Source organism: Megalops cyprinoides, chromosome 14 (genome assembly GCF_013368585.1).
Source record: "Megalops cyprinoides isolate fMegCyp1 chromosome 14, fMegCyp1.pri, whole genome shotgun sequence".
NCBI classification, from domain to species: domain Eukaryota; kingdom Metazoa; phylum Chordata; class Actinopteri; order Elopiformes; family Megalopidae; genus Megalops; species Megalops cyprinoides.
The window spans coordinates 27,488,806-27,500,986 of NC_050596.1; the positions used below are offsets into that span (position 1 = coordinate 27,488,806).

The window sequence follows — 12,181 nt, forward strand, 5'->3', positions numbered from 1 at the left end:
ACCATGGTCTGAAATATACACTTCTTCTGAACAAACAGAGTCACAGATTCTAAAAACTAGTAAGGGAAGATACTTTCCCATAAAAGCACTTTCTACATGTTAAAATATGTGTGCCTTTCGACTAAATTCAAGTAACTGACCAATAAAACCGGTTTCACATGTGTGTTAAACATGTAGTCCTCATTTTATGTTCAATTTGCACCAAATTTAAAACTTGAGTGTAACTGAGGGCTGGGTTAAATGGAAGCTTTGACCCGGCCGCTAATCAAAAAAGCCAACCCCATCACTGTTTGAGTTAACATTTGAACCTGCACCTCCAAACATATATAATCTGTGCCATATACAAAACAGTACCAGCTTTGCAAGTGGTTAAAAGCTACAGGGAAGGGATCCACTTCACTCTGGCTCTTCAACAAAAATCCCCCCCCTTCCAGTTGCCTGGCGGACCAAGGAAAGATTTTGACTTGCAAAATAAACAAGCCATGTTGCCGATATCCACTATGTAATTTGTACTTAACTGTATGAAATTTATGGCCATTTGCCTGATGCCCCCTCGATCTGCAGCAGCACTATGGGAGGCTCATTCTGAATGCTACCTTTGTTCTGTTATACCCCACAGACAGAGCGGCACAATTGACCAGCCATAAAATGGCATCAGTCATCTTTGCTGTCTTTCACGATGACGGATAGTGCATGTGTCTGAGCGGGCTCATTTTAACATACCCTACACTGACAACCATGCTAGAAAAACACAGAGCCCGCATATGGCTTGGCCCATTAGGACATCAAGCTCACAACTTCCTGTGCATTTAACCCCTTACCTTGTGACATGCATTAGCAGCTCTACTTCCAAAACACTTGATATTCCTGACACTTGGAAGTGCATGAAATTTGTTGTTCTTTGTTATTAATTATCGTCATTATTATCATCATCATCATCATGACATTTACATATGTAGGGCAGACAGATTTAGTGTAAAAATGTTTCAGGTCAGCTTGCAGCAGCTTGTGCTGCAGTGCTTAGGGGCCAGAGAAGCCGCTAAACAATGTTGCCTGGTGTCATCCTAAACTCCTCTCCCCCACACACATAATAATCCCCCATAATTCCACCAACAGCTGGAGAGCTTACTTCAATATTCTTTGCTTCACTACGGGCCGGTCACAGGGTAGTGATCTGAAGAGCAGGAGTAGAATGAAAACTCACTGTCTGTGTGTTTGTATGTGTGCGTGCATGTATACATACGTGTGTATGTGTGCATGTATGCATGTATGCATGGGTGTATGTGTGTGTGTGTGTGTGTGTGTGTGTGTGTGTGTGTGCGTGTGTGTGTGTGTGTGCGTGTGTGTGTGTGTGTGTGTGGTGTGCGCGCATGTACACAGGCATGTGTGCGAATGTGTTCACATTTGTGCGTTTGTCCCTGTCCCTCTAGGGGGGGGATTTGCTCCCAGGGATAATGACACCACCCCTTAACTGCCGTGCCCCTTTTTACCTCGTATTCTAACAGGATTAGGGCTCACTTAGCCCCCTGTATTAGCATACTTTATCCACATTTAGGATCACTCCGTGCTTCCGCCGGTCTTTGATCAGTCTAGCATGGGTGCGCCGGTCCGAGCAGGGAATAGAAAGAGAGGATGTAGGCCAAAACTGTCACTCAACACCCCCCCCCCCCACACACCACCACCACCCCCTGCTGCCACACCTCTTCAGACATGTGGCAGCCTCACATCACCCCAGCGAAAGAGCACCTTGCTCTTTATAGACCTACACTGAGCCTGAGACAAAGTAAAGACAGAGGCTTGAGGTTTTTGCATGGTTTTTGGTGGGTGATATGGATTCCTACACTTGGGGCTTACCTATTATCAGCCTCAAATTTTAAGTACCACCTCTTAAAATTGAGTAATATGAAGAGTGTTATTTTTATTGCTTTCATTTGCATATATATTAGGCTGTATAGGCAGGCTACGCTGAGAACTCTCTGTACTCCAGGGTTCTTTTGTTTCATACATACACCCTGTGCATAAGATAAGTGGCTAGGTGCGGTGAAAGTGAATTTATTTTTAATTGCTCTACTGCCTTTCGCTAATCATCTGTCTAAATTGATAAGGAGTTGTGAGACTACCTTAAGCATTCAGTGTCCAGCGTAGTTATTTAACCAAACCTGTACAGTTTGTGTCTTCGTGCGGTTTCCTATTGCAATGCAACTGTCCCCAGCAGGCTACCCAAATAATGTGCCTTTTTGTATTTCCCTTCCTCAGTCTGTTTTAATGATAAACAAAAAAAATCTTCATTAATCCAAATGGTATACATCAAACTCAGAGGATAACATGAATGAATATTTAATAGTCTAGTCTTGCTTGGAAAACTATGAATTAGCAATTCACAGAACAAATGATTGAAGACTTCAGAGAAAATGGGTTTGGGTTTATAATTAAACTGATATTTGCCAGCACATCTATGACCATCCAACTTATTTTTGTTTGTTTATCAACAATAAAATAATTAAGTAAATAAGATGGACTTGGCATTTTGATAAATGTCCCAGACTTATCCCAGGGTAATTTGGAATGTTCAGTAATGATCAACAGACATGACGAAACAAAATAATATGGTGCTTCACAGCTATTGTCATAATGTTTTAAGAAGCGGACCAATGACAATGCAGCACAAGCAACGCGTGTGATAAAATGAATACAAGACACTAGCTACAATTGGCGTCAGATAGTCTATGTGGAATGTAATTTAAAACAGTCCATTTTTTCTGTACCTTCTTCTTGGCTCATTGCCTTGTGTGTACCAACCACTGGGCTCCAGTTTGAGAAATATCCAGATCAAACAGCAGTAGATTATAGAGTCGAATGCAGAATTTATTTTCCCTGTCTATAGATACCTACAGTTTACTATTACAAATATTTGTGGTGAGGCAAAAGGTTACAGAGATCACAGGGTTTACCCTGTATGTCAAAATAATTTAACTATACAACAATTAAAACAATATTTTAATACGCTTGTTAGCGTGTTCTATAGAGAATGAACCTTAAGGAATCCATTTCAAAATACGGTTGAAATGGGAAGCTATGAAGTTCATTTAAAGTCAAGAAATTGTGAGACGGACCTTAAATAGATGTCGAGTATACTGGGAGCTTTAATGATTTCCAAAAGGTTGTGAAACGGTTGCTGGCATTCTTACATGGATGTATAGATGTGTGGGCGTACGGTTTTGCACAGCGACTATTTCAACAACACGGGATAGTCATTCCTCTGCATCATAACAGTTACAAGAACCTTCAAAAACTTGTGCTGGACAATGTAAAGTTCTGCGTGCATCTCGTTTTCAATGACAAAATATTATTTTCATCGTAAGAACTGCGGAGAGAAAAGTCGACATCATATGATGTACAGTTACAGTACTGCTCAGATGTTCCTTTCCCGGGTATACCAGCGATCGTTGTTGTGCTGTTGTTGTTAACTAGTTGGGGATGTGTGTGAAGTGTATTGCACATCGGTAATTCCAGGAAGATAGTGTCTGTATACCGTTTGAGCAGAAGCAGTGCTTTCAGTACTTTGAAGTCATGATTGATGGGAGAGAACATCCTGGTGCACTTTTTCATTTTGCCTTTTTTGATTAACTCTAGAACCTCTACTTGAAAATTAGTCGTGGGGGCCAAACACGTTTGTCCACTCCACACATTTATAACATTTATTTCGATGTCATATTTTGCTTAAAACCTCGTCCGAAAAAATGTCCACAAAATTTAAATAGTTTGATTTGCGCAACTCGTTTATTAAATTCGAATCAGTGGTGTGTATTCTGGGTTTAACACGCATGTGTAGGCCTTGTAACTGAACGTCGGGACACAAAGCTCGAGCAACGACGAAAAATAATCACACAGCGGAAACAGCAGTTCAAAGACGTGAGCCGTGGCTGGAGTTCCCTCTTGAGAAAATATTATGCGTTATTTGTGATAATTTTGTAGCCATTGTGGATCATTGTATAAGTATTTCTGTCATAGTCCGACCATAGAACTCACATGTAGGCTATTAAATTCAATAATGTAAAACGTGCCTATCGCGACTCTATTCCGAATAGCCCTAATGGTCACTAAAATCAAGTTTAGATATCACAATACCACAATATCAGGAAGGCCCATGTTCAGCTTAACCGTTTGGTTTTCACTCTGATTAAATAAACACCTTCACTTCCTATATTCACTCAAATAAATATGCATTTTATTTGGTTTAATGTCCAACATTTCCCACCATTTCAGCCGCCAATGAAGTCATAATGTTCTGTAATTGAAACTGTTCGACTCTCCGTTTTTTCGGTTACGAGGATGTTTGAGTATGAATTAATTATATAGCCTAACTCTTGATATCAGATGTAAGGTTAATATGGCTTCTGAATATTCAGCCAGTCAGGTACCTTTACAAGGGACTAGACGAGGGCAGACATTTGTACAGCGCTTTCTGGATTTTTCTTCATTTTTATTTTTGTTGTTTATATAGGCTATAGACTGTCCAATTTTGGCCTGATAACAGGGCACAGAAGTACTTTTATATACCTAGTCTACATGTGCATGTTGAAATTAAAATAGATAAAGCGATGTGTTGTCCATGATTCTTCATGATTCAGTTATTATCGTTTTCACCTATTTGGACGCTACTACGATTCATGTTGGCCCAAGCAATATGATGCTGGGTTTATCGGTCATCGGTAGTTGCGTTAGAACAAAACGATATAAATGTATATATTTATATATTTTAGCTGTCGTCGTTTCCACTGTTAATGTAGCATTCATTACATCCCATAACACAACTACACAATTCACTTTTTGATTGGTCGTATTCCGCAAATTTAAAATACTTCTGCCTTGTGGTGAACGAAATGTATTGTTTTAAATTTTATGTATCCATACGACAATTGTATCGCTGTAGGGAAGGTATGTATACATGCACATAACACACCAAAGCACTTGTCTATTTTTAATAGCCCATCATGTAATTTCAGCAAAGTAGGCTACATTACATCCCTCGTTCCAAGTTCAAGAAATCCATGCGGGTCCTGTTACCTGTGTTTTGAACTTGATTTGGCAATTCAAAGGCCATCCGATTGCGGCAGGGGAAAGATCGTTGGAGTGTTGCTGAATGACACCAATCAAATTGCATTTTGAGTTAGAAGAACAGCTATCCTGAGAAATATGGCCCCGCCTGACGTAACTACTCATGTTGAAGATGCTACGGGTGAATACCAACAAGCGCCTGATCCTTTCCCTGCGTTCTGAATTGTTGTTATGTATTTTTACGGCTAAATCGCATGTATAAGCAACGTTGGCTTGCGTTGCTATAAAACATACCCACCTTCCGCGTAATGCTAGTTTCATGTTTATGGCTGAGACCTGTCAACGAGTAAAAGGTTTCTTCGTACGTGTCAGTGGTTTACGTCATCATGTCTCCTGAGGCCTAAACTACAGGTTTGGTAATATGTCTATAGTGGCAATGTCTTTTCAAAACAAACACCGATTTCTTGTGAAACCTGAATGTTTTTTTAATAATTGATGGAATGAAATATGTCTATGAGGCCAAAAAAATATAATCTCCCAAAGTGCAATTGACGGTGTCTGATTCAGCATCTTTACAAAACGACAACAACTAACCTCAACTTCTTATTGCGCCATTCAGGAAAAAAGGGCATTACACTTGTCGATTGAATTAAAATGTGACTGTTTAGACTGTACTGTTTGTCCAGAAAGGTAGGTCTATTTTAGCTCTTCATTGATTACGGGGCAGAAACACAAAGGAACACGCTGCTCTACGAGGGGTCCGAGGACACCAATCATCCGGCTGCTATGTGTACGAACCAACGCGTGTCCGAATCAAAAACGTGGATGAGTTTACAACGACATAACTGGGAAGGTGGGAAGGGGCGGGGGGGTCCATACGCAGCAAGGGCGACGTTCTAGTTAAAATTCAACTAACAAATACTCACATAAAACATGTTCAATTGTAAGGTAATGAAAGGACTATGTGCTCTTGTATATTTCTTGTTTTCTAGGTCTTTTGTGTTGTGGTTAATTAAAAATCAGCTTAGATATTTGAATATCATTTGTGAACATTCGCAGGAACTGGAGTTTTGTCATCCTAACATCAACTGCAACATCATTTCTACGCCGACCTTGTTTTCCAAGGCACAAAAACGTCCTTGGAGATCCCCCCTTGTAGTCTTTGTAAAATTATCTTCCAGTCATGTAAATACCGGAAAAAAAAGTTTATAAGAAGTCATATCACATACAACGAAAATGATCATGCTGACAAAACACGATTTCAAAAGACTACCCGGTGCACTTTTAAACATGCACAACGTAAGGAATACCAATACAAATCTGTGCAATTACTTCATTGGGGACAAACTAAATTATACAAACCGTGGAGCTACTCTAGATAAAAAAATATATAAACTGATAAATTTGAGGAAATTACAGATGATTTCAGCACATTATATACACCACTCAACAAACTTGCCTTGGTGTTAATTTAGCTATGCCCCTGAGGTTTTGTAAATATATTTTACGACCAAACTGAGTAAATTATAGCAAGAGAAATAAGGGGTTTATCCAGAGCTTTAATCATTGGTGGTCACGTTTTCAGCTGTTCAATACATTTTATTTGAAACGTCTTACAAGGTATCCAAATGCTATGTTTTAAAATATAATATCATGATATAGTATTTCTTGACCTTTGTACATGTTCATACGATGCAAAATGTGAAAATATTAACCCGTGCTGCGCGTATCTTTAAGGTAACTTAACCTCTCCCGTCATCTCCAGAAGCGTACATGTTTACCAGTAATACACATGTATCTGCGTGAGAGTCCTTACCTTCAACACCCCTCAACTTGCCGATGTTGCCCTTTTATTTCATCTCGGAGTCTAGGAAGCTATTTTAAGAGAAACACTACCACCGGATGGAGCGCCTGTCATCCCATGGTTCCTGAGTTTTTTTTATCCCTCTGTGGTATAATCATTATATTATTAATTAATTAATTAATTAAAACGAGAGCGCACGGGTGGCAGCAAGCCAACACGGATAAAGGAATTCTCTTCCATAAATGATCCGCATGCATAGTGCCGACGTGACCTTGAGGAGAGCCGTCTGACCTTTCCGTCTCACCCCCAGAATCTGTCCCCGCGCAGACGGATGGCCGGCCGTATCGCCTCTGTTGTGACGAAGAAAACGCGGAAGTGGGGGAATTAGGACATGTAAATTGGTACGTTATCACTGCATATTTCGATTGTTTCCGCAGTGATGGTAGACCACCCCCCCTCCAATGATCGCAGTGATCATTAGAAAAATGGCACGCAATGAACGAATACATCAGTATACAGTAAGATACTGTATCATGATTTTAAAAAATGGAAGCATCAAATATTTCACATTATCGGATTTTTCAGACAGTGTAGTGTCTTGATCCCTTGAATGATCTTTAGCCCAGAATACGTTGGTGGACTCATTTCGGTCTCCCGTTTGAATTAATGTAATACGTTGTAACGCTATGGGTTTTGAGGGAAATGTCTTGGTTCATATCAGGTGATGAAATAAAGTCTGGTGTTCAGTTTACGCTGAACTGTTCAAGAATGACGTGATTTCCCAGCGAAGCAAATTTCAGGCTCACTATTCCTAGTTTCGATGGGCTGACAGATTTTAAAAAGCACACTAAATCAAACGGATTATTTTAAATGACGAAGGAAAGGAGTTTCAGCCAGACGGAAGAAATGAATCGAGTGCAGTTTCTACATTTTTATTTCAGTCCACATTTTCTGAACATAATAAAATCTTTGGCTTCAAGCGGCGGGTCAGAAACGCAGTCTGTAAATTTGTGAGTCGTGTAGTTTGGGCTGGGGAGAGAAATATGACCTCAAAATCATTTTGATTGGTAGACGTACTAAACCAGTGAACAACAATATCATAAAGGAAAACAAATTATACAAATTATCCAGGACGTGAGGATCGATATGAACTTACCCTTAAATTAAATATGTACAACTCCATATTGTATGGTTACATAGAGATTTCGATAATGTTCCAAATTAATATAATTATATCCGTATAATATGCAACAGACAGACCTGATTTAAATAGGACCTGTCTCACTCCAGTCTTCTCCGTTTTATTTCACAAAGATATAATAATAATAATAATAATAATAATAATAATAATAATAATAATCTTCCCCCTTTAGTGTATGTGGGACGTGAAAAAAGGGAGTGCCGGTTCACTCGCTTTCCTCCTTTTCTTCCTGAACGGTGGTGGTGGAATGGTTATACAGTCCTTGCGCCATGAGCTGTAGGGCCAGGCCGTTCTTGAAACCGGTGGCTTTTTTAATTTTCGCCCTCTTGTTTTGGAACCATATTTTTATTTGTGATTCGTTGAGGTTCAGTTCTTGGGCCAGCGACTGTCTCCTTTGCTCTGTGATGTAGCGATTGGCCTGAAACTCGGCTTTAAGTCTTTGCAGCTGTTCGGCCGTAAACGCGGTTCTGGGTCGCTTGTCCTCCTTGTCGTTTTTTTTCTTTTTCAATTTTCGTGTTCTTGGGCCTAGGGCACAAACAACAATAAAACGAATACAGATATATCAGCAAGTTATACAGACATGTATACCACACACTTGGTAGGCCAGGATCGACGCTACTCCCCTCAGTGATACTTATTTGAATCAAACCAGGGATTTAGAAGCAGTATTTCCTTTTTCATAGGTTTATCTTAATTGTATTCACCACAAGAATGGGTCATCCGCGCGTGATTTCACTGTGCTCCTGAGGAAGGCTATTTTTACTTACACTTACCGTGTTTACATTCAAACTCCGCTTATTCAGAATTGCATTACTATGTATTTTGTATACACACACATAGTGCGTGTTACCTATACTTAAACTTTACTCCGTAATTCTTACAAGGACAGTTACATTGCAATAATAGTTTCAGAACACATGTAGGTTCACTAAAATACCGTTCCTACTCACAATTTAGATTATAATAAACTGAGATTCGGATACTATAAATACAACTAGCCTATTGTTGTAGTTTTTCATTTATTATTTACTTTTATTTATGCATTCAAAAATATCGCTGGTATTCGTCCTCCTCAAGTGCTTAAATTTTCATTTCAGCTACTGCATTATATCTATTGTAATATGTTCCAACAATAAAAAGGCTATGAAGCATAAATGACGTACGAGGAAAGTGTAGGCCAGCAAAACCAACACCGCAGATATCAGCTCGAACAATAAATGCGACACATTTATACTCCTACATGTGTATTGCTTATGCAAACATTTAAGCAGAATTCTACGATTCTGTTATTATTTGTGTAATAAGTTGCCTATAGTATCAGGTATACATTTGCTGCTTCAGCTGAATATTTCATATAGACAAAATAAGTCTTCTAGCCTAGCAATTACTGCATTTATTGTTACTAACATACCGAATTTAACTATTTATGATTCGGTTTCAAAGGTCTGTTCCCATTCCTGAGGACGTGTTTCATACTCCCAGGCATATGCAATCGCCTTACGTTGGCTTCGCTCCTCGACTTCATTATTTTTGCCGAAAGCCAAAGTGCACACATATATATGCTACAGTATACAACGTTATAATACCAACGTCACTATAGTTTTCATCTTTATTTTGTTGTGAAATTAATTGAAATTATTCTACCTCTTAACAGAGCTATAGTAAGGATGGTTGATATTTTAAGTATCGTAACAAGAGATGTGTTCACCTCAGTTGACTGCGGTCATGTAGATAGGTGAGGAGGGTTCCATGCATATTTTCATATTTATATATTTTGTCTCTATGTGGGTTATAAATAACAATTTAAATCTCGGTTACCCAATTGAATAGCATGAGTTGCTTGTATAAAATTCTTTTAATAATAATTATCACCATCACCATCATCAAACAGAGGTAGAAAAGCTGCAAAGCTGTACGCTGTCTCATCCCTGTCGTTTCAAGAACGTGAAATGTAGAAACGTGGAGTTATGGAAGAGCTTCTTTGTGTGATACGACATAATTTTACATCCAAACATAAAAACATAATTCAATACAGACTCAATACAGCACGAAGATAACAGAAATGACGCGCATGTATTACATGCAATTTCGTTGACATGTTGTCCACATGGTCTGTACTGTCCTGGTACTGTGAAATATAATTATAAAAACACCTGCTATTGAAAGCATATCGTGTGGCACCGTTTCCTTTATTTTGCTAGTCGTGCTTTGAAATCGAACCGCTGTCGTTAGTGTAAAGACTGATAGCTCAATCAGTCAGTCAATCAATTCATCTTTTTGACTTTCTAGCCTCGGTGTCAGCTTATGGACGTGTTGCAACAAATTGCATATTAAACTTTCACCAGTGTTGGTTGTTGCACTTTTTTTTTTTAGACAGTCCGAGGTCAGAACAGAAGGGCTTGCAAACGCTCTCAAATAACCCAATACAAACAAGTCCCACTATTGCACACAGGCATAATATGAACATTATACATTAGCGTTTTGCTATAAAAGTAAACATGGAAAAAACTATTCCTATATTGCTTGCGCGTAGTCCAAACCAGCAACACAGTCACTGCGGACAAATTTCATACCTAGGATGGGAATTACTTCGGATTTCCCCGCAAAAATCCATTTCTAATGAACTTAATACACATAGATTTAACAACTATGACTGTGAAAATATAATAATAAACTGTATAACTGGCTGATGCATTTTACAATATTACGATAATTCCCTTATTACTGAATAGTTTAAAAATAACGACAACAACGATCACAGTATTGTTAATATTATTGTTTTTTTATTCATAACGTTTCTATCTATTGGTATTGTCATTCATGACGCAGCATGACGCCTTTAGTTCAATTACTTTTCAAACGAGTTTTATACTGTTTCCACATTAGCTAAATTAACCAATAAATGTTTACACTCGTGGGTTCAATCACATCCTGGAGTTCTATTAATGTCTGTTTCAGACATTAATTGGCACTTTTTAATGTGCCTAAAATCTGCTGCGTACAGGCCTTCTATCACAATTTAGATGCCTCAGAGATGTAAATATATTAAGGGAAAGTTAAGTGAGAAAAATAATGCAGACGTTATGAACTTTCTGCTCTAGTAATTGCACAGCCATTAGAAATGCAATGTGCGCAAGTAGGTATATGTGTATATGCATGAGTATATGTGTATATGCATATGTATATATGTGTATATGCATGTGTATGCGTGTGTGCGCGCGCGCACGCGCTCGGGTGTGTGTGTGTGTGTGTGTGTGTGTAAGAAAGTTAATTAGCTAGTTCAAATTAACTGCATTCAAAAAAAAAAAAAATGAACAATCCAGAATCATTCTAAAATGAACTGCGCCTTACCAGATGACGGTCTGTCTGAATATCTGGTGCAGTAAACCCAGGCAGGCCACAGCATTGGCTGACTTTCCTTAACGGGATCTGCTCCTCCTTTACTCGCGTTAACAACCACGATCGATGTGGCGCTCTCCTCGTATTTTGAAGTGTTATTGCCATTCCCTTCCCCTGGCTTTCCCGGGCTCTGTTTGGAGGCTGGCGAAGACAATGCAGACGACGAGGAAGAAGTACTGTCACTGCTACTGTTTGAATCCTGGCACAGTGTGGTGGGATGAGACGGCCTGATTATCAAAGGGTTGACGTTCTCTCTGCCGGTGGTCTGCGCCCGCTCCCTGATCCCGCTTTCCTTCTTGCAACCGAAGTCTGGCCGCAAAATATTATCAATAAAAAAGTTGGTGGTTCTGTGAGCTTGCTGCGCCGCCTGATGTGGCAAAATCGGCGGAGAGGGCAGATTCGGAGAGAGGGAAACGCTCTCACCCTCGCCCAAATCTTGACCGTTTTGATCCTTTCGCTCTTCCATAACTGGAGCCAGTTCAAGCACGAGCGCCTTCACCCCACGCCAAATTCCACTTGTTGTTCAGTATTTGTATCCACTTATGGAGAAAACACAACACTGTCGTAAACAGTTAAAACAGTCTAAATACTTTTCGTCGAATTTGGTAAATCGGATTTCTAAATTGACGGCATCCTGTAGGCATAGGTTTCCAAGTGTCATAATCTGGCCGCTTGACAAAACGGACAACACGTCGTGCGCCGCTTTGGAGTCCTGTGCT

General features: G+C 39.4%; 1 protein-coding gene across 1 annotated transcript in view; it reads right to left on the bottom strand.

Moving 5' to 3' along the window:
- Window positions 1-7,780: 7,780 nt before the first annotated feature.
- LOC118789288 (homeobox protein engrailed-1-B-like) overlaps window positions 7,781-12,181 on the bottom strand; it is a 4,434-nt gene continuing 33 nt past the window's right edge. Inside the window, exons 1-2 of the mRNA XM_036545632.1 lie at window positions 11,415-12,181; window positions 7,781-8,588 (exon numbers count right to left, since the gene is read on the bottom strand). The exon at window positions 11,415-12,181 is cut by the window's right edge and continues 33 nt beyond it. Of these exons, the coding sequence (XP_036401525.1) occupies window positions 8,269-8,588; window positions 11,415-11,928 (834 nt within the window). The 5' untranslated portion in view covers window positions 11,929-12,181 and the 3' untranslated portion in view covers window positions 7,781-8,268. The remainder of the gene's footprint in view (window positions 8,589-11,414) is intronic.